At 39.7% G+C, this 22396-nt stretch overlaps 1 protein-coding gene across 1 annotated transcript in view; it reads left to right on the top strand.

Moving 5' to 3' along the window:
* PPL (periplakin) overlaps positions 1-22396 on the top strand; it is an 87632-nt gene that overhangs the window by 11384 nt on the left and 53852 nt on the right. The window contains 1 exon segment of the mRNA XM_032460300.1: positions 21641-21725. Within this exon segment, the coding sequence (XP_032316191.1) occupies positions 21641-21725 (85 nt within the window).

Genomic DNA, 22396 nt, shown 5'->3' with positions numbered 1-22396 from the left:
CCCATTTGGGTGCTCTTGACCTCTTTGTCCTACATTAACTCGCCCCATCCATGTGGGTGAATTTCTGGGCTCTCTGTTCCTCTGGTCTATGTGCCTGTTTTGGCCCCAATTCCACACTCTTTGGGTGACTGTATCTTCGTCATGTAGTGTGACACCAGGAAGCCGGATGCCTCCGGCCTGTTCTCTTTTCTCAGGGTCGCTTTGGCTATGCAGGATCCCTTGCATTTTGGTTCCACACAAAAATTAGGATGATCTGCTCTCTTTCTGTGCAGAATCTATTGCAGGCTTGGTAGGAAATGCATTCGCTGTTTACATTGCTTTGGGTAGAGTGGACATTTTAACAATAATTCTTCCATTTCATGAGAATGAGATACCTTGTTTGGAGATTCTAGCAGGGGAGCACAGCTGCTCGTATACCCTTGACTGAGAAGAATGGTCCTCCTCTATCGGGGATGGTTGTCCTCTTCGACCTAGCACACAGCTTTGGGAGAGACACACATGGAGCAGTGAGGGAGGAAGGGGACACCCACCTAGCCAGCCAGATCAGCAGAATCAACTCTGGCGATCAATGGGATGACAGATGTTGCAGCCAGATCACCCTCACATCCAAGAATGAGATATTTTGTACCCTTTATTTCTGTCTTTTCCAATTTCTTCATCAATGTCTTTAAGTTTTCAGTGTGTAAGTCTTTCACACCTTTGCTTCTGTTGATTCCTAGTTATTTTGTTTTTTTGCATGCAATCCTATAAAGGTGGTTTTCTTTCTTTTCTTGACAGTTCATTATTAGTGTTTATAAATGCGATTGATTCTGTGTATTGACTGTGTAACTTGCCTGAATTCATTTACTATTTCTTGTAGCTTTCTGGTGAAAAGATATGGAAAATTGGAATTCAGAAACCCCACACTTTTTGCCACATCCAGGTCATCCACAATAGGGAAGACAGTGGCTCCTCATGTGGACTTTCTACAGTGCCTCTAAACGACTTTTGGAGGATGGGTGAACTGAATCTGGGAAAGGCTTGGCCTCTAATTGGAAATTTGATGTTTCCTCTGTGTTTCTGGCGTGATATTGGCATAGAGTTCTGAAAAGTAATTTACTTTCCAGGCATTTCAAGCCTACCGACTACTTTTACCTACATAAAAATAAGTCTTGCATCTTGCTTAAATATATCAGTCAGAATTCTTTCAATAATGATTCCAGTTAAAATGTAGCAATCCTCGCATGAATTGAATGGAAAGTCCTAAGCTATATGCAAATGCAGAAAGGGTGAAACGGTGTCAGCCCCTTTGGGTGATTGTAAACCGTTACTGATGCAGTTAAATGATTGACGAAGGACCGCAATGATCATCAGTCTTTTCAGTTTGTATGTTTATTACTGCATCCACGCCGGCACCTCTCACAATATAATTTCTGCTTCTCATAACTTTTCCACTAGTTAATAGAAACCTAGGTATATACTATTCAGAATAGCTTTATGAAGCCCAAGCTATTTATCCACCCTGTCACCTGGGTGAGCCTCAGATTCAGTACACATCCTGTCAGAGCGCTACAGGCAGGCGCACAGACAGTGCCGTACGAAGTGACACTGGCAGTTTTCTCTTCTCAGGCCTGCTGACAGATGTGTCATGTGCACTCTCAGTGGGGATTATCGCACAGGAACACCTATGGCTGATTTTTCCATCTTGACCCTTACCCATAATTTGATTTCCCTCTACACTAGCAAAAGCCAGTGGAGCCTCATTTGATTTAACAGAAGGGGAATCAAAACTTGTATTTGGCTTGAAGTTAGAAAACTGAAGCAGGCCCATTTTTCCTGTTCTTTCTAGCAGAATATATCAATATCGTTGTAATTAATATTTTCACAATGATTCCATTTTTAGAAGCATTTTAAAAGCTCTCATGCCAGAATTATAAACAGATAATTGCAGAGTTTACTGATTACAGAACAGGTCCTCCCGATTAGTATGAGTCACCACCAAGTCCTTTGTTTTTGAGGCTGATGCAAGGAGTATTCCGGTAATTTTGTTGTTATAATTATTTGAATTTAGGGCCAAGTATAGTGGGATATATAACCCCAGTTTAAATCTTTGCTGTAGTATAGCCAGAAATATTAATGTCACTTTTATAGGTTATTTTATTTTAGCTAGGTTTTTTTCAGATTCGTTATGACATTCTTTTGGGCTATTCTTTACGTGCTTTCTGCTGGATTTCTATTAATATGGGTTCATTTCTTGATCATAGTAGCTGGCTCAAAATTTACCAACCGTAATATGTTAATAAAGCTTACTAAAACAGTCTTTCATGGCTTAATTTTTATCACTGCCATTTCAAATGGAGACATAGTTAAGTGTGTGCTTCTCAGTGTGCCATATGGGTTGCGCCTTTTAATCTTTAATAGTTTAGAGGGTATTCTCAGTGGGATGAGATAGTTGCATTTATAATTTTATTAGAAATTAAAAGAAAGCTTGGGGACACACGTATGTATTTCAGAAATTAATAAAGTCATCTAGGCACATTCAGCACTTTGCTTAAATTATTAGGTTACATCAACAATTTTAGAAGTATTTTATACATATGGGACTCACGTATTTTAGTGGTGTATTGGTGTTCTCTGTAGTAAATAGTATTGTGTTCCAAGTAGTATTAAACTATTATTTTTTAAGACTTAAAATGTACTTTAGTTTTTAAATTTTGTTAGACCTAAAGGGGTGCACTAGGGGACTGTCTTTCTATGTAAAACTTACGTATCTAAGCAGTTGGTTTGTAACATTAGTCAGGTGGTTGGTAATTATCCTGACTTTGCGTTGATGAAGGGCAGTCTGTTTGTTAGATGAGTAATGTGAATCCTGTATAGTTATGTGCTTTGCCTTGTTTAGGGAGTTTGGCAGGGCAATGATGGCTTATGTATTGTGATATTTAGTGGGAAGTTGTAGGTTTGATTAAGCAGACTATGTACCTGATACGCATGTGTACGTAACTGTAATGGTTCTAAGTCCTGTGAGCATTGACTCAGTAACATTATGGTTGGTGGTGTTGGTAAATAGTGTTCAGTTTAAGCTGAGCTACAAGTTGCTTGATTGTGTTAAGACCTCTGAAGGCCATAGCTGAGTCATAGCAGCCCCCCAAATTAAAAAATACCAGAATATATTAATATGTGAGCATGAGGTGATTAATCATGAGTCCATCAAGACGTCTTATTGATATTAGAAGTAGTACTGATGCAGTATTTTCTGTTAGAAATATTTGTTTGGTGCTTCTGTAGCTCTTAGGTTAAATTTTTTTGTTAGAATGAAGATAATAGTAACCAGTATGAGCTTGTTACTACCATGATGATTTCTGAGAGAATGGTCAGTAGAATGATAGTAAAAACAAAAGTGTTTACTGGTACAGAAAGATTATACAACAACATTTTGGGGGCATGGGCCTGATAGCTTATTTAGTGGACCTTACTATTGAGTAGATGGTGTAATGTGGTGTAGCATGAAGAATTTTAAATTCTTAAGAGTAGTTTCAGTTTTTATAATTCAAGGAATAAGAGTATTTAAACATCTCTTACCCACCCTGTCAAGGTGACTCTGTTGTGATGATGGTCAGTGAAACTTGTCATTTTTGTAGAGCTAATGCTACTGGTAAATAATTTTCACAAGAGATGTCTAAGTTGATCCTATCAAAATTGTGGGCAGGATATTCAAAATCATAGAAAGGAGATTGTTAGGAGGAGTGTTTTAATGGTGAAATTGGCTGATTATAATTCTGGCATGTATATGTTGTTAAATTCTCCTAAAAATGGGATGGTTGTGAAGATATTCATTATAATGATATTGACATACTTTGCTAGGAAGAACAGGGCAAATGGGCCTGCAGTGTTTTCTTCCTCAAGGCCAAAGACAAGTTTTGATTCTCCTTCTGTTAAATCAAATGGGGGCTCCAATAGTTTCTGCTGGCATAGAGAGAAATCAAATTATGGGTAGGCGTCAAGATAGGAAAATTTGCCAGAGGTGTTCTTGTGTAATGATTCTCGCTGAAAGTGTACAGGATCCACTTATTTGTAGGACTGAGAAGAGAAAAATTTTAGTGTTGCTTCATACGAGGTGGTCTGTGCTTCTGCCCATAGAGCTCTGATTAGTGCATATTTGGATCGGAAACTCATCCACATCGGTGGGTAGTATAAACAGCTTTGGCTTGATAACAGCTATTATAAATAGTACACCTAGATTTCTATTTCTTCTAGGATATGAGAAGCGAAATTCATATTGTGATAGCCAGGGTGGAGGCTAAAACTGATGCAATAAAAAATAAATAAATTGGTTAGATTGATGACCACAGTGGTTCTTTAATCAGTAGTTTGACTGAATCCACAGTGGGCTGTAATCACCCATGGGGGTGGGCAGTTTTCCGCCCTTTCCGGATTTGTGTGTAGCCTAGGACTTCAATTCATGGGAAGCATGCTGCATTGAATAAAATTGGAATCATCAGTGAAAAAATTTTGATTGTAAACGTTTACGTCAAGAAGAGGGCTTGAACCTCTATGGATAAAGCTTAAGTTTTCCTCAGTTACCAGGCTCTGCCACCCTAACAAACCCTGGGGAACATACAGTAGAGGATATATGAAGTAATTGAATTGCAGTGTCCATTTGAAGTCGTTTTGTAAAATAGACCTCATTTCTCCTGTCCTTTCTTTCTGGGAGAAATGTATACTGGGTGGAAACTGACTGGGGTTACTCCATTCTGAACTTAGACAACACAGAAATTTAATCATTGGACAAACCATTCGTTGCAGTTAGAGCAGGACTGACATGTACTGATCCAGCACCAATGTCATGAACCCTACTGTTGACAGGAATTCCAGAGTAGGATTGTGCTGTTGTTTCTAAAGTAAGCTCCTCCTCTGATCAATATTTCCAATCAGTAAGTGATAAAGCATTCTGAATAGCTGGTCTAAATTTTAATCATTCTGTGTTTGTTTTATTCTTGAGGTCACCCCAATCAAAACTGTTAATCTTTCTTTTTAGAATAACATTTCTTTTCTCTTTTTTTTTAATTTTAATTTTTTGTTTTTGTTTATTTGTTTGCGGGGGAGGTTATTAGGTTTTTTTTTTGTTTTGTTTTCGTTTTTTTTTAATGGAGGTGCTGGGGATTGAACCCAGGACCTTATGCATGCTAGGCATGCACTCTACCACTGAGCTATACCCTCCCCCCAATTGTTAATCTTTTAAATGCTATATTACCCCTTTAATTTTGGTTATCCTGTACTTTTTGGATTAATTAAATCTCCATAGGTCCTTCTTTTCTTGGATTATCTGCACCTCTTCACGGGAGGGTCAATTTCACTGATTAAAAGAGATAGTAAAACCCTTGTATGGCCATTTATACAAGTCCTTAGTTAGAGGGAAAAAAAATGACTCTGCTGCCTTTCCACAGTCAGGATACCGTGACCGTTGAACAAATGTCCCTGACCAGGCAGTGCCTTTAATACTAGAAGAGCTGGAGGGTCTATATATATATATGTATTTTTTACTTTTTATTTTTTTAAATAAACAGTAAGGATTTGTGATTGCCAAGTTCCTTTTGCATTTTAAAACCTCTTTTTAAATGCTCGCCTGTCTTGGGTGAACAATTGCTTTAATAAATAATTAGATATTTGCTTCAGGTTTATTTTCCTGTTAACTAGCAGTGGGTTATCTGTTGCAATATATGCTTATGCAAGGAGAAATATTTCCTGTTACCCACAAGAACAGTTTTGCTTATATTAAATCACACATTAGTCCAGTATTAAATTAGGAGTTTCTTTACTGACTATTGGTATTGAGATGAATGTGTTCTTGACCTTGAACACTTTCTTAACTGATGGCTGCTTTTAAGCCAACAATGGTGATGTTTCCTGCTTATTCTCTAGGAAAAGCGTATCCTGAACAAAAAACTATACCTTTTTAGAAGAACATTTAAAATTACTTGAAAAGATATGTTTTGTAAGTAACATTTTAAGTTGAATTGAAATCTGTTTTTGGACAACCATGTGTTCCTGGCTTCTGAGGAGGGTCACGTTTACTCGTAATCTTCTCATTATTCTGCCATATTGATGAGTTTGTTCTTGTAAACTTTACTTGAGAAGCTGCTCTGGTTTCAGGATAATTATCTTAATTCCTCTACATTACTTGTCTAGTTAAATCTTATGCAAAATTTTAAAGGATTAAGCTTTGCTCTTTGGTGCTTTTAATGTTTCTTTCATCTTTCCCTCATGGTACTGTCTCTATATCATTTAAATTTCAACTTTCTCTACTTAAGATGTTGAATGAAAGTTTTTGTTTAATTGAAGTAAGTTGATTTAGTGTGTTGTGTTAGGTTTTGGTGTACAGCAGAGTGATTCCATATAGATCTATCTACCTACCTATATCCTTTTTCAGATCCCTTTCATTAGAGTTTATGATGTCATTGAATATAGTTCCCTGTGCTAGACAGTACATCCTTGTTTTCATCAATTTTATATATAGTTTGTATCTGCTAATTCCAACTCCCAAATTATCCCTCCCACCTTTCCCCTTTAGTGGCCATGAGCTTGTTCTCCATTTCTCTGGGTCATCTTCTGTTCTGTAAATAAGTTCACTTGTACTCTTCGTTAGATCCCGCATAGTAGTGATATCACATATGGTATGTCTTTGTCTTAGTTACTTTAGTGTTAGTCTTCAGGCCCATCCATGTTGCTGCAAATGGGATTATTTCATTCTTGTTGTAAGGCTGAGTAATATTCCATTGCATACAGAGACCCAAACCATTTTATCCAGTTATCTCTTGATGGACATTTAGGCTGCTTTCATGTCTTAGCTCTTGCATGCAGGACTGCTGTGAACATTAGGGTACATGTATCATTTTTAAATTAGACTGTTCTCCAGATATATGCTCAGGAGTGGGATTGCTAGGCAAAATAGTAACTTCATAGTAACTGCACCAATTTACATTCCCACCCGCAGTGTAGGAGTGTTCCCTTTTCTCCACACCCTCTCCAGCTTTTCTCGTTCCTAAAATTTTGATGCAGGCATTAGATGTGTTTGTTTTTTTAATTGAAGTACAGTCAGTTACAATGGTCCGTTTCTGGTAGATATTGAATGAGTGGTTTATTTAATTTACTTATGAAAGTTGAATTTGGTGGGAAGTTTGGGTTAGACTTAGTTCACAGTGTTCATGCGGTATGAAATCTGAGTGAAACTTGGAGCTTTTGGGTAAGCTACACTTTGATTCATCCAAGCACAGTTTCCAGGATGGTTACTTTATTAAGACTTATTTCCTCCTGTATGCTTGCAATGTATTGATAGGTTGCAAAGTTGTCAGTATTTAAAGAGTGTGGCAGGCGGTGTGTGCTTCACGGCCTGATTCAATTAAGCCTTCGATTCTTAATTTACCACTAAATTCCTCTTTGGTTTTTTATTTCATAAAAATTTCATAGAAATTACTTTATGTTCTAGAGTTAGAAAATGTAGCTCATTTCTTCCCATGTGACAGGTAGCACCTGACCTGAGGTTTTCATGTTTGATGATGACGGTCACTAGTGCTCTGTAGCAGGATTTTCTGAGGATGTTGGTGTATTGGGCTTGTGATGTTTATCAGAGTTTATCGGTTATAGAGCAGGCTCCTCCAGAGAAGTGTGAATCACTGCCACGATTTTTGACTTTTAGGCTGTTGCTTGCAGTATTCTGGTGAAATAATTTCATTCTTATGATTATTTGAATTTAGGCCTAAGCATAGTGGGAAATGTAATCCCAGTTTGGACCCTCACTATAGTGTAATCAGAAATATTAATGTGAGGGGAGGGTATAGCTTAGTGGTAGAGTGAGTGCCTAGCATGCACAAGGTCCTGGGTTCAATCCCCAGCACCTCCACTAGAAAAAAAAAAAAAAGATTCCCCAAACAAACAAAAAATTAAAACAAACCAAAAAAAGAAATATTAATGTCACTTTCAGAGCATGTTTTCTTTAGCTATGGCTTTTTTCAGCTTAGCCAGGACTGTATTTTGGGCTATTCTTTAACATGCTTTTTGTTAGATTTCTATTAATATGAATCAATCTATGATCACAGTGGCTATTTCAGAATTTACGAATCGTAATATGTTAATATAACTTAGTCAGACTTCCCTTCACGGCTCAGTTTTTATCACTGCCATTTCGCATGGGGACATAGTTAAGCTGTTGTGTGCTACTTTTTTGGTGTGCTTACTTTAGTTTGCTCCTTGCAATCTTTTATTACTTTTTTTTTTAATTAATAGCCTTAATTTTTTTAGAGAAGTTTCAGGTTCATAGTAGAATTGAGCAGAAAATAGAGTTCACACATAGCCCTCCCCATGCACACATGTATACTCCCCTACCCTCAACCTCCCTCATCAGTGTGGCATATTTGGTACAATAGATGAACCAGCATGGCACATTATTATCAACCAAAGTCCGTAGTTTACACTAGGGTTCACTCTTGATGTTGTGCGTTCTATGGGTTTTGACAAATGCATAATGACATGTAGCCACCACTATAATATCATACAGAATAATTTCATTGCCCTGGAAATCGCTTGTGCTCCATCTGTTTATTCCTCCCTCCCTCCCTCTCCCCAAACCCCTGGAAACCACGATCTTTTTATTGTTTCTGTAGCTGTGCCTTTTCCAGAATGTCATTTGGTTGGAATCATATGGTTTGTAGCCTTTTCAGACTGGCTTCTTTCATTTACTAATATGTCTTTTAAGTTTCTTCCATGTCTTTCGTGGCTTGATAGATCTTTTCTTTTTCTTTTTCTTTTTTTTTTAACTGCACGTACATTTTAAAATTTACATATATGTACTGTTCATTGTTTCTAAGAATGTTTAGAGCTGTAGCTTTTTAAAGTTACAGTTATCAAAGGAATAAAGCCAACCACAAAATAAGAATTAATTCAAAAGATACATACACCCTGCCATTGACAGCAACATTATTTATAATTGCCAAGATCAGTCTTTCATTATTGAGAGGGCATTCCCAATGAGATGCAGATACTTGCATGTGTAAGTTTATTGGAATCTAATAGAAAGGCTGGGTCCACACCTATGTCTTTATGAAATTAGTAAACACATCTAGGCATTCTCAGTGCTTTACTTAATTTATTAAGTTACATGAAAAATGTGAGTAGGATTTTGTATGTGTAAGACATGTATTCAAGTGACATATTGGTATTCAGTGTTGCAGTGTGGGTTAGGTTACAGTTAGTATTGAACCTTTTTGGAGAGATTGTTAAAATGCAGTATATTTTTTATTTTGGTAGACGTAAGTGGCTGAATTAGCAGAATATTTTTCTGTGTAATACTTACATATATAAGTAATTGATTGGTATCATCAGTCAGCTAGTTTGTAATCATCCTGAGTTTGTGTTGCTTAAATAACGGCAGTCTGTGTATTAGATGAGTTAGTTGAGTCTTATGTAGTTACACGGTTTGCCTTGTTTGGGAGTTTAAACAGGGCAATAATGGCTTATGAACTATGAGATTTAGTGGGAGGTAGGAGGTATTGTTTAAAAAAGCTACATACCTCCAGTCAAGATGGCAGAGTGGTAGGACTGCGAGCTCACCTCTCCTCCTGACTACAGCAAAACCACAACTGACTGCTAAACAACTGTCAAAAAAAAAAGACTGTGCACCTAACAAAAAAGATCCTCTTCAACTTGGAACATAAAGAGGGAACACAGCATGATGGTAGGAGGGGCGTGCTCGCGATAGAATTTGGCGCCAGACCTCCCAGGGTGGAAGACCTACAATCTGAAGAATAATTAAGTCACAGACGCCCTCCCCCAGGAGTGACAGTTCTAAGCCCCATGTCAGGCTCCCCAGCCCGGGATTCTAGCATTGAGAGGAGGAGGAGACCCCAGGACATCTGGTTTTGAAGGCCAGGAGGGCTTGGCTCCAGGAGCCCTACAGGACTGGGGGAAACAGACTTCAATCTCTTGATAAGTGTACACAGAATCTCACGAGCGCCAGATCCAAGGGCAGAGGCAGTGAGTTCATAGGAACCTGGGCCAGACCTGCCTGCTGGATTTGGAGGGTCTCCTGGGGAGGTAAGGGATGCCTGTGGCTCACTCAAGGGCCATAAAAGCTGGTGGCGGACATTCTGGGAATGTTAATCTACATGAGTTTACCCGGAGGCTGACATCTTGATTGGATCATCAGCACCAAGACCTAGCCCCACCCAACAGCCTGTAGGGAAGCCTCAGGCCAAACAACATACAGGGTGGGAACACAGCCACACCCAACAGCAGACTTCCTGAGCCACCAACCGCCTCTAGACACAGCCCTGCCCACCAGAGGTCCAGAACCAAGCTTCACCCAACAGTAGGCAGGCATCAACTCCTCCTGCCAGGAAACCTGCATAAGCCTCTAGTCCAGCTCCATCCACTAGGGGAAGATACTGGAAATAAGAAAATAATCCCAAAGCCTGTGGAAGGAATCCACAAACACATAGAAAGATAGAGGATATGAGGTGGCAAAGGAATATCTCCCAGGCCAAGGCACAAGATAAAATCCGAGAAGAAGAAATAAGTGATGAGGAGATAGGCCATTTATCTGAGAAAGAGTTTAAAGTAATGATGGTGAAGATGTTCGGAGACCTCAAGAGGAGTGCAGATGCACAGAGCAACGTTTTTAGCAAAGAGGTGGAAAATATAAAGAATACCCAAACAGAGTTGAAGAATAAAATCACTGAAATGAACAATACACTAGAAGGAACCGAGAATAGGCTAAATGAGGCAGAAGAACGGATCAGTGAGCTACAAGACAGATTAGTGGAAATCACTACTTCAGAACAGAAAAAAGAAAAAAATGACAAGAAATGAGGATAGTTTAAGAGAACTCTGGGACAACATGAAATGCACTAATATTCATATTATAGGGGTCCCAGAAAAAGAAAGAACCTGAGAAAGTTTTTGGAGAAATAATAACCAAACACTTCCCCAACTTGGGAAAGAAAACAGTCAGCCGAGTCCAGGAAGCACAGAGTTCCACACAGGATCAACCCAAAGAGAAGAACACCAAGGCACACAGTCATCAAATTGACAACAATTAAGGATAAGGAGAAATATTAAAATTAGCAAGAGAAAAACAACAAAGAACATACAAAGGAGCTCCCATAAGGTTATTAGCTGATTTTTTAGCAGAAACTACAGGCCAGAAAGGAGTGGCATGATATATTTAAAGTGATGCAAGGGGGAAACTTACAACCAAGAATTCTCTATCCAGCAAGGCTGTCGTTCAGACTTGATGGAGAAATCAAAAGCTTCACAGATAAACAAAAACTAAAAGAATTCAGCACCACCAAACCTGCTTTACAACAAATGTTAAAGGAACTTCTATAGTCATCAAACCACAAGAAAAGAGAACAAAAAGAAGAAAGAAAAAGAAAAAAGATTGCTTTTGCAGTTCGGGGTCTCTTATGGTTCCATATAAATTTTGGAATTGTTTGTTCTAGTTCTGTGAAAAATGACCTGAGTATTTTGACAGGGGTTGTGTTGGATCTGTGGATTGCTTTTGGGTAGTGTGGCCATTTTGATAATGTTGATTCTTCCAACCCAAGAGCACAAGATATCTTTCCATTTCTTTGTATCATCTTCAATTTCCTTCATCAGTGTTTTACAGTTTTCAAAGTCTAGGTAACCTCCTTGGTTAAGCTTATTTCTAGGTATTTTATTCTATTTGATGCAATGGAAATGTTTATCCCAGTTATAAAATTCTGGGTTTTGAAGTGAAAAAAAAAGTGAATGAAGGGCTGCAAATGGCAAAATACCATTCTTTCTTATGGGTGATTTGTATTCCATTACATATATATGCTGCGTCTTCTTTATCCATTCATCTATTGATGTTCTATTTAGGATGCTTCCATATCTTGGCAATTATTAATAGCAGAGTGTATGTATCTTTGTGAATTAATTATTATTTTGTGGTTGGCTTTATTCCTTTGATAATTACGTAAGTTTAAAAAGCTAAAGCTCTAAAAGTTCTTAGAAGCAATGAACAGCACCTACATGTAAATTCTTTAAATATGTGCAGTATATTGTGTATACGTATTCACATGCAATCCATTGTATGTGTGCAATCAGACTATAACAATTGTAGCTTATAAAACTGAAAAATAAAAAAAGATGGGAAAATTATTTATAGGCATTCTTGTGTAATAATTCCTATTGAAATTGTACATGATCCGTTTATCAGGAGGACTGAGAAGAGAAAAATTTCTCTTCATAAGAGTGTTACTTCATAAGTGCTACTTCATAAGAGATGGTCTGTGCTCTGATTAGTGCGTACTTGGATCTGAAGCTCATCCCCATCAGTGGATGGAATAAATAGCTTAGGCTTGATATAGCTACAATAAACAGTAGGTTTCTTGTGTTGTTTGTTTGCTGGGGGGGGGAGATAATTAGGTTTCTTCATTGATTTCTGCTTGGAGGAGGTACCAGGGGTTGAACCTGGGACCTCTTGGGTGCTGAGCATGTGCTCTGCCACTTAAACTATACCCTTTCCCCATAAACAGTAGGTTTCTTTAACTAGCGGAAAAGGGATGAGAAGGGAAATTTATATTGCAAAGGCCAGGGTGGAGGCTAGAAATGACACAATAGTAAATATATAAATTGATAAGAGTGATGATCAACATAGTGGCTCATTCATCAATCATCTGACTGCATCAGCAATGGGTTGTAGTCACCCATAGGGGCTGAGTGTTCCCATCTTTCCAGATTTGTATATAGCCCAGAATTTGACTTTGATTTCATGCGAGGAATGGTATATTGAGTAAAATTGGCATCATTAGTGAAAGAATTCTGATGGTAAACATTTTAGCAAAGAAGAGGGCTTGAACTTCTGGAGATAAAGCTTTGAGATTTACTCAACTTCCGGGCTCTACCACCTTAACAAACACTGCTCTGCAGTAGAGCATGTATAAATCCATTGAATTGTGATGATACTGTCAGGCTGAAGTCGTTTTGCACAGTTGACCTTGTTTCTCTTGTCCTTTGATACCGGGAGAAATGTATAATTGAAAGAAACTGACTCCAGCCTGAGCTCAGACAACACAGAGCTTCAATCATTGAAGAAACCAGTAATCGTAGTTACATGACTCGAGTGGACGGATCCAACATCAAGGTCATAAACCCTATTGTCAATATGAACTCCAGAACAGTGCTGTTGTCCCTAGAGTAACCTGCTCCACTGATCAGTATTTTGGATCAGTAAATGATAAAGCATTCTGAATAGTTTGTCTAAATTTTAACCACTCGGTGTTTTTTTTATTCTATGAGGTTACCCGGGCTAAAATTGTTAATCTTTTAAAAGCTGTATTATCCCTTAACATTTGGTTATCATTTATTTTTTGATTAATTAAAACTCCATGAGGTCTTCTTGTTTTTTTATCCCTGACACCTCCAGGGAGTTTTAATTTCACTAATTAAAACAGATAGTCAAATTGTCATGGGCATTCATACGAGTCCTTATTTAAAGAAGAGATGACAATGCTACCTTTCCGCAGGCAGGATCCAGAGACAGTTTAGCGGATGTCCCTGGGCAGGCAGTGCCTTTAATAACAGAAGTCCTGGAGGTCCTTTTTCTTTTTCTATAGACAGTCAGGGTTTGTGATTGTTGAGTTCCTTTTACATTTTAAAATGTTTCCTTAACCCTAAAGAAGCAGTTCTCAAAAAAGACATACAAATGGCCAAGAGGCACAAGAAAAAATACTCAATATCACTAATTATCAGAGAAACGCAAATCAAAACTACAATGAGATATCACCTCACACCAGTCAGAATGGCCATCATTAAAAAGTGTACAAATGACAAATGCTGGAGAGGCTGTGGAGAAAAGGGAACCCTCCTACAATGTTGGTGGGAATGTAGTTTAATGCAGCAATTTTGGAAATCAGTATGGAGACTCCTCAAAAAATTAAAACTAGACTTACCATATGATCCAGCAATTTCAATCCTAAGCATACATCTGGAGGGAAATCTAATTTGAAAAGACACGTGCACCCCAGTGTTCACAGCAGCACTATTTATGATAGCCAAGACATGGAAGCAACCTAAATGTCCATTGACAGATCACTGGATAAAGAAGTTGTGGTCTATATATACACAGTTGCACAGTTTACCTTACAATACAATACAATACAATACAATATGGCTGAATACTACTCAGCCATAAAAAGAATAAAATAATGCCATTGGCAGCAACATGGTTGGACCTGGAGATCATCGTCTAAGTGAAGTAATCCAGAAAGAGGAAGAAAAATACCGTATGATGTCACTCATAAGAGGAATCTAAAAAGGAAAGAAAGAAAGAAAAGAAAAAAGAGGACACTAATGAACTCATCTACAAAACAGAAACAGGCTCGCATACATAGTAAACAATCTTATAGTTACTGGGGGAAAGGGGGCGGGAAAGGAGAAATTTAGGAGTTTGAGATTTGCAAATGTTAACTACTATATATAAAAATAGATTAAAAAACAAATTTCTTCTGTATAGCACAGGGAACTATATTCAATATATTGTAATATCTTTAAGGAAAAAGAATATGAAAATGAATATTTGTATATAAATATATGCATGACTAGGACATTATGCTGTACACCAGAAATGGACACATTGTAACTGACTATACTTCAATTTTAAAAATGTAAAAAAATTTTTTAAAAGATTGTCCTTTTGTGTGGGAAATTTACATTTGAAAGGTTGTCTCCCTCTCCATACTAGGAATGGAAGGATGACTAAATCTCAAAAAACTCTTATCAGAGAAGAAAGCTAAGACTTAAATCTGCACAACACCCTACCCATTCCTTTGTTTTGTTTTTAGATGAAGATGTTATGTAAGGCACCAGGTTGGGCCATTTCAGGGCGTTAACTCAGTTTTTCTGGATATCTCCCTTGCATATAGGAGGTACATATGTTGTTAAACGTCTGACTGTTTTCTCCAGTTCACCTGCCTTTCATTACAGAGGGTATCCCAAAGGACAAAGAAGGGTAGAGGGAAATTTATTTTTTCTCCCATACATATGCAATGGAGTAGTATTCAGAAATGTAGCATAATTGCCCCATCAGCCCATGCAAAAAACATGGATGAAACTTATATGTATATTGCTAATGAAAGAATCCATTCTGAGGAGGCTACATACTATAGAACCCCATTTATGACATTCTGGAATAGGTGAAACAGAGATGGTAAACAGGTCATGGGTGGGGTTTGAAATATTCCATATGATACTTTAGTGATGATTACCTGCAACTATGATTTTGTCTAAACCCATAGATTTTTACAGCCCAACAAATACATTATAATATATTCTAATTTAGTTGCATTACAGAACTTTTAAAAAACTGATTCAGAAATGTATGAATAAAACTCAGGGTTTGTGGTGGGACAAAATGTTCTGCCCTCAGTAAATCTGGAAATAAATTGAATCTGTAGACTAAATGCAAAAGTGGACTGTACTGAAACAGTGGACTCTATTTGATAAAGTTCTTGCCCTGGTGGTTAGGAGCTAAGAATGCTGAAACCGCTATATCTGTAATCTTGGTCTGTTAAAGAGACTTCACTTGGGATCCAAAAGAAGCTTATATGTTCACCTGCTTTATGATGGGTTTTTGTATTCTGTAAACAGACGCAGTTTTAATTTTCAGTTCTCACAAGGGTGCCCTTTCTGATTTTCCACAAGACTCTGGAGAGGAATTCCAATTCACTATTGAGTCACAGTAGTTAAGGCCAGCTTTTTGGCTTTTTCTTTTTCTTTCTTTCTTTTTTTTTTTTTTTTTTGAAATCAGGAGTGACTCTGAAAGTCTTATACACCAACCACGATGTTTGCTGTGGCTTTGTATGCTGCTTCCTTCCACACTGAACTAGACCAGGGTCACACAGAGCTCTGGGACTTGAGCTGGACCATTGTGGTTTTGGCCCTCCCTCCCCTGTCCTGGACATAATTTGGTATGGTATCTGTGTATCTTCTTTGGTCAGGTGTCTATTCAGACCTTTCCCTGTTTGGGATGGGTCTTTTTGTGTTAGAGTTCTTTGTATAGTTTGAGACAAAACCTTTCTGGGATATGTGTTTGGAAATATTTTTGCTCCTAGTTTGTACTTGTCTTTTGATTTTCTGAGTAAGGTCTTTCACAGAGTAGAAATATTAAACTTAATGAAGTCCACGATATTCCTTGTTTTTCTTTGTGGGTGGCCTTTTTGTATCGTGTGTTGAAATTTAAAGCTTTGGTTCTACTTGACCAAAACCGAGGTTATGTTGATTTTCTTCTATGTTTCCTTCTGTACTTTTATATAATTTTGCATGTAAAATTTGTCTCTAAAATTTTTTGAGCAAATTTGATGTAAGACAAAGTTTGCTTTTTCATTCATTGCATTACATACAATCTCCAATGAATGGTTTCTTAACTCTTTTGGAGAAGTTATGGGATAGTTGGCTTTATTTCAGTATGAATTTCCAAAGTGTAATGGACTCAGCAGGTGTGCCAGCAGGGAGCATGGTCCCCAATGAAGTGTGACCAAGGCTTGACCTGCAATTCTCCAACTGGCCACAGGGGGACGCTGTGCTGCCTCTGACCCACATCGCTTGTGGGTTCCACCTGGGATCTAACCCTGCCTGCAGCTGAAAGCGGTTTCTTCTCACTCACCGCCTGGGCTTGGGCTTGGGCAACCCAGAATCTCAGCATCTCAGCTGAACGGAGCTCAGTCTTCTTAGGATGGGCGGAGTTTCAGCTTCAGGAAAGCTCCGCTCTGTGACCGTGCTGTCAGGAATCTGTTTTCCTAGGACCCTCTTGCGGATGCCCTGCTGGGAGGAACAGGTGAGGAGGAGGCTGGAAAATGAGGAGAAGCGTACTGTGTGTGGCTGACTGCTGAGGGGTGGCGGTCTGTTTTCTGAAAAGGTCTTTACCAGAGTAGAAATATTTAATTTGATAAAGTCCTCGACATTCCTTGTTTTCTTTCTTCATTGCATTTTTGTGTTATGTGTTGAAACTCAAAGATCAGGTTCTACATGAACAAATGGAAGGTTATGTTGATTTTCTTCTATGTTTCCTTCTGTACTTTTGCATATAGCATTTGTAGCTTCCTTTGTAGTGTGACATCAGGAAGCCAGAGGCCTCCAGCCTGGTCTCCTTCCTCAGGGTAGCTGTGTCTAACCTCAGGGGAACCTCTGTGGTTTGGTTCCACACAAAACTTAATATGATTGGCTGTCTTTCTGTGAAGAATTCATTGTAGATTTGGTATGGTTTGCATTCTGTATATTTTGGGCAGAATGGACATTTTAACAATTTGTAGTTCTTCCGTTCCATGAGAAAATGATCTCTGACCCTTTGTTTGTGCCTTTTTCAATTACTTGATCAATGTCTTCAAGTTTTCAGTGTGCAAGTCTTTCACATTCTTTTTTATATTGATTCCTAGGTATTTTGTCCCTTTAGATAAATTGTAGATAGGATTATATTCTTTATTTTTGATGACTCATTATTAGTATTTAGAAATACAGTTGACTTCTCTGTATTGATTGTGTAATTTACTGAATTCATTTATTTTTTCTGCTACTTTTTTGGTGGGATGATGTGGAAAATTGGAATTCAAAACATACCACTCTTCCTTCCACACGCAGGTCATCCACAACACGGAAGGCAGTGGTTCCACATATGATCTCTCCACAGAGCCTCTAAATTTTGTGTGGAGCTTGGACGAACTGGTTCTTGGTGAGCCTTGGCCTCTATATGGAATTCTGCTTTTCTGGCATGGTATTGACGTAGTGTTTTGTTGGCGTTTTTAATTTTTTTTAATTTTTATTTATTTATTTTATTTTTAATTTTTGGGGGGTAATCAGTTATGTACTTATTTGTTTATTTACTTTGATGGAGGTGCAGGGGATTGAACCCAGGACCTCCTCATGCTAAGCGTGTGCTCTGCCACTGCGCTGTACCCTCCCCCCTTGACATAGTGTTTTGAAAAGGAATTTACGGTCCAGTCACTTCAAACATACAGACAACTTTACCTACATAAAAACAAGTCTTGTATCTTGATGAAATATATTCCTGAATAGAAATGTTGATGTTATTGGAAATGAATTGTTTTCATAAATTCTTTTACAGGTTATTTATTGCATATGTATACAAATAAGGTAGATTTTCCTGAATGGGTATTCTGTCCTATATCTTTGCCACATTTGTTGACTACCTCACATAATTTTTTTGTGTAATTACTTAAGGTTTCACATGTAAGGGGATATTTTCTATGTTCTGTAAACAGAGTTTTAATTTTTTGGTTCGCACATGGGTGCCTCTTATGTCTTCCCTCAAGACTCTGGGTGGGAATTCCAGTCCACTACTGAGTCCCAGTAGTCAAGACCAGCTTTCTGGATTTTTCTTTTTTTGAAATCAGGAGTGACTCTGAAAGTCTTGTACACCGACCACGATGTTTGCTGTGGCTTTGTATGATGCTGTTTTCCATGTTGAACTAGACTAGGGTCACACAGAGCTCCTGGACTGGAGCTGGACCGTTGTGTTTCTGGCCCCTCCCTTTCCCATCCTGAGCATAATTTGCTACGGTATCTGTGTATCTTCTTTGGCCAGGTGTCCATTCAGGTCTTTCCTTTTTTGAATGGGTATATTTGTGTTAGAGTTCTTTGTGTATTTTGAGAAAAAAAACCTTTCTGAGACATGTGTTTGCAAATATTTTACTCCTAGTTTGTACTTGTCTTTTGATTTTCTGAATAAGGTCTTTCACAGAGTAGAAATATTTAACTTGATTAAGTCCACAATATTCCTATTTTCCTTTGTGGATTGCCTTTTTATGTTTGTGTGTGGAAACTCAAAGGTCAGGTTCGACACAACCAAACCTGAGGTTATATTGATTTTCTTTTATGTTTCCTTCTATACTTTATATAATTTTGCATGTAAAATTTGTCAAAATTTTTCAGTGAATTTGATGTAAGACAAAGTTTGCGTCTTCATTCTTTGCATTCCATATGCTCTCCCGTAAATGGTTCCTTAAATATTTCGGAGGAGTTATGAAATAGTTGGCTATATTTCAGCTTGAATTTCCAAAGATGAATGGACTCAGCAGGTGTGCTTAGCAAGGAGCAGAGTCTCCAGTGAAGTTTGAGCAAGCTTGACCTGCACTTTTCCAACTGACCACAAGGGGACGCTGAGCCCGCCTCTCTGTCCCATATCACGTGTGGGTTCCACCTGGGATCTAACCCTGCTTGCAGCTAAAAGCAGTTATGTGTCCCCACCCACCGCCTGGGCTTGGGCTTTGGCAACCCAGAGTCTCAGCATCGCAGCTGAACGGAGCTCAGTCTCCTTAGGATTGGCGGGCATTCAGCTCTAGGAAAGCACCGGGCTGTGTCTGTGCTGACAGGAGCTCACTTTTCTTAGGACCCACTCAACTGAACAAGTAAAGAGAAGGCTGGAAAATGAGGAGAAGCTCACTGTGTGTGACTGACTGCTGGTGATGGCGGGGGGGGGGGGCTTTTTTTCTGAATAAGGCCTCCCACAGAGTAGAAATATTTAATTTGATAAATTCCACGATACTTTTTGTTTTCTTTGCAGACTGCCTTTTTGTGTTGTGTGTTGAAATTCAAAGTTCAGGTTCTACATGACCAAACCCGACTTCATGTTGATTTTCTTGTTTCCTTCTGCGCTTTTATATAGTTTTGCATGTAACATCTGTAGCTTCCTAATGCAGTGTGACATCTGGAAACCAGATGCCTCCAGCCTGGCCTCCCTCCTCAGGATGGCTGTGTCTGTACAGGACCCTTTGGGGTTTGGTTCCACACAAAACTCGGGATGTTTTGCTCCCTTTCTGTGAAGAATCGCTGCAGGTTTGGTAAGGATTGAGCTCGCTGTGCTCAGTGCTTTAAGTAGAATGGACATTTTAACAATTGTATTTCTTTCATTCCATGAGAACGTGATCTCTGACCCTTTGTGTCTTTTTCAGTTACTTCATCAATGTCTTCAAGTTTGAAGTGTGCAAGTCCTTCACATCCTTGCTGAAATTGATTTCTAGGTGTTTTGTTCCTTTGGATGTAATTGTAGATAAGGTTGTTTTCTTTCTAATTTTTTTTTTGACGGTTCATTATTAGTGTTTAGAAATGCCATTGATTTCTGTGTATTGATTGTGTAACTTTGCTGAATTCATTTATTGCTTCTTGCACTTTTTTCAGTGGGATGATGTGGAAAATTGGAATTCAAAAACAGACCACTCTTCCTTCCTCACCCAGGTCATCCGCAACACGGAAGACAGTGACGCCTCAGATAATCTCTCCACAGGGCCTCGAAACTTCGTGTGGAACTTGGGTGAACTCGATCTGGGTGGGGCTCGGCCTCTGTATGGAAGGCTGGTGTTTTTCCTGCGTTTCCAGGGGTTGCCACGAAGGGGAATTATCAGGGGGGGATGGGAGCCTGGGGATGTTTTGCTCTACCTGAGGTTCGCCAAGGAAACTCCCGTGTTCCTCCTGGGCGTTAGTGCAGGGCTATAGTGAGCATTCACACTTTGGGCTGCGGTTACAGCATGAAAGGCTTTGAGATGGCATAAAATAGCCACGGAGCAGGATGTTTATGGCCGGAAGGATGGGAGGGGGCAGTCTACCCCAAGCTCTCTGGCTCCTGAGCCCCCCTTGGCGGGTGCGTGTTGGATTGCAGGTTCCCGGGCGCCTCTCGGAGAGCCTGGGAGTGTGCTTATTTAACAAGCTCCCCAAGTGGTTCTTCTAAGTGGACACGCCTGGCAGGGCTGGCTGGCAGAGCTCAGGTCACTCCCAGCGCTTGGGGGTCCCAGAATCTTGAGTAAACACCGGCCCTGGGAGGGAGGAGGTGCGCTCAGAAGTGGGGGAGGTCTGCTCATAAGAGCTGCTCCCAGATGTGCTCGTGCTCCCACTCCCATTACTCTCTCCCACCCAGGCAGAATCTTCCTGGCCACCCCTACACAGGTCTCCTTTGCCGCAGAAGGTGACAGCTTGGGGGAGCTGGAGCGGGTATGGGAAATGCAGGGAGAGGGGTCCAAGAAAAGCCAAGAGGAGCAAAGGAGAGACCCTGAGACTGCGGGGAGGCTTCAGGTCTCCCGGCTACAGTCAGCGCTGCCCCTCCCACAACTGGGGAGGACACTACTGGTTGGGGGAAGGGGTGCGACAGCTGCAGGGGTAGAGAGCTCAAAGTGGAAAATGGGGCCGGGAGGGGAGGGGGAGCCTAACTCCCTCCTCCTCCAGCCAAGGAAAGAGAATTAGTAACAGCACCACCTGCCAGGTGCTTCTGACCAACACTGTCCTACTACCAATCGTTCCTGCCATTTATTGAGCCCTTACTTGGCACAGGCTGTACCAGGCACAGGTCTAAGGCTTTACAAACATTCACACATTTAATCCTCGAAAATAACCCCTGTAGTGATGAAAATGTTTTGGCACTCCTGTGAATGCACTAAATGCCACTTAATTGTACACATTAAAATGGTTAATTTTGTGTTATCTGACTACACCTAAATTAAAGCAAAACAAAAAAACCTTTTAAGGTCAAAACTCTGTTAATCCTCATTTTAAAGACAAAGAAACTAAGGCACAGAGAGGTTGGGTAACTTGCCCTAGGTTACACAGCTACTAAGGAAATCCAACCCAGGACTTCTTCCCCTAGGGCTGCAGCTGGAGTACCAGGAAGATGTGATTTCCCAGCCTGAGCTGCAAAACTATCCAAGCAGGCATCCTGGCTCGGGACTGAGGTACCAAAAAAATGGGCTGATTCCATGGGAACACTAGGGGCACAAAGTCAGTCTCAGGGGCAGGACCTTCAGCCTCTATCTGCTGCTTCCTACATGCCCTGCAGGAATGACTGAGCCACAGCTGCCTTTTGGTAAGTGGGTTTGGAAGACTCCAGAAACCACCCCACATCTTTGAATATCTCCCCTGCAGATGGACCACTGCCACAGGAAATTCAGCCATTAGAAATGCATTTATTTGAGTAAAACACTGGGCCCAATCCAAGCACAGATGCCCCTGGAAGGCAGCCTGCAGGGAAATGTCCTTAGTTGGAAAGCTCAGTGTGACACTGTTGAGATGAGGAGGGGGATGGGAGTGAGAAGGTCCAGGGGTCTAGACCCTGGTGGGGGTACAAGTGGCCCTTGATCTGGGCCCTAGAGTGCATTAAGGCCCTGGGAAGGTGCTGAAGCTAGAGAGAGTGGGGCATTTTTTATTGTGATAAAATACACATCACATAAAAGTTACCAGTTTTAACCACTTTTAAGTGTACAATTCAGTAGCTTTTAATATATTCACAAAGTTGTACATCCATCACCACTGCCTAATTCCAGAACATTTTCATCACCCGGAAAGAAAACTAGTACCCATCAAGCAGTCACTTCTTCCTCCCTCCCCCTGCCCCGGCAACCCTCAG

The sequence above is a fragment of the Camelus ferus genome, chromosome 18 (assembly GCF_009834535.1).
Source record: "Camelus ferus isolate YT-003-E chromosome 18, BCGSAC_Cfer_1.0, whole genome shotgun sequence".
NCBI lineage: Eukaryota > Metazoa > Chordata > Mammalia > Artiodactyla > Camelidae > Camelus > Camelus ferus.
The sequence above is the reverse complement of the archived record's forward strand: the minus strand, read 5'-3'. Positions and strand labels throughout refer to the sequence as shown.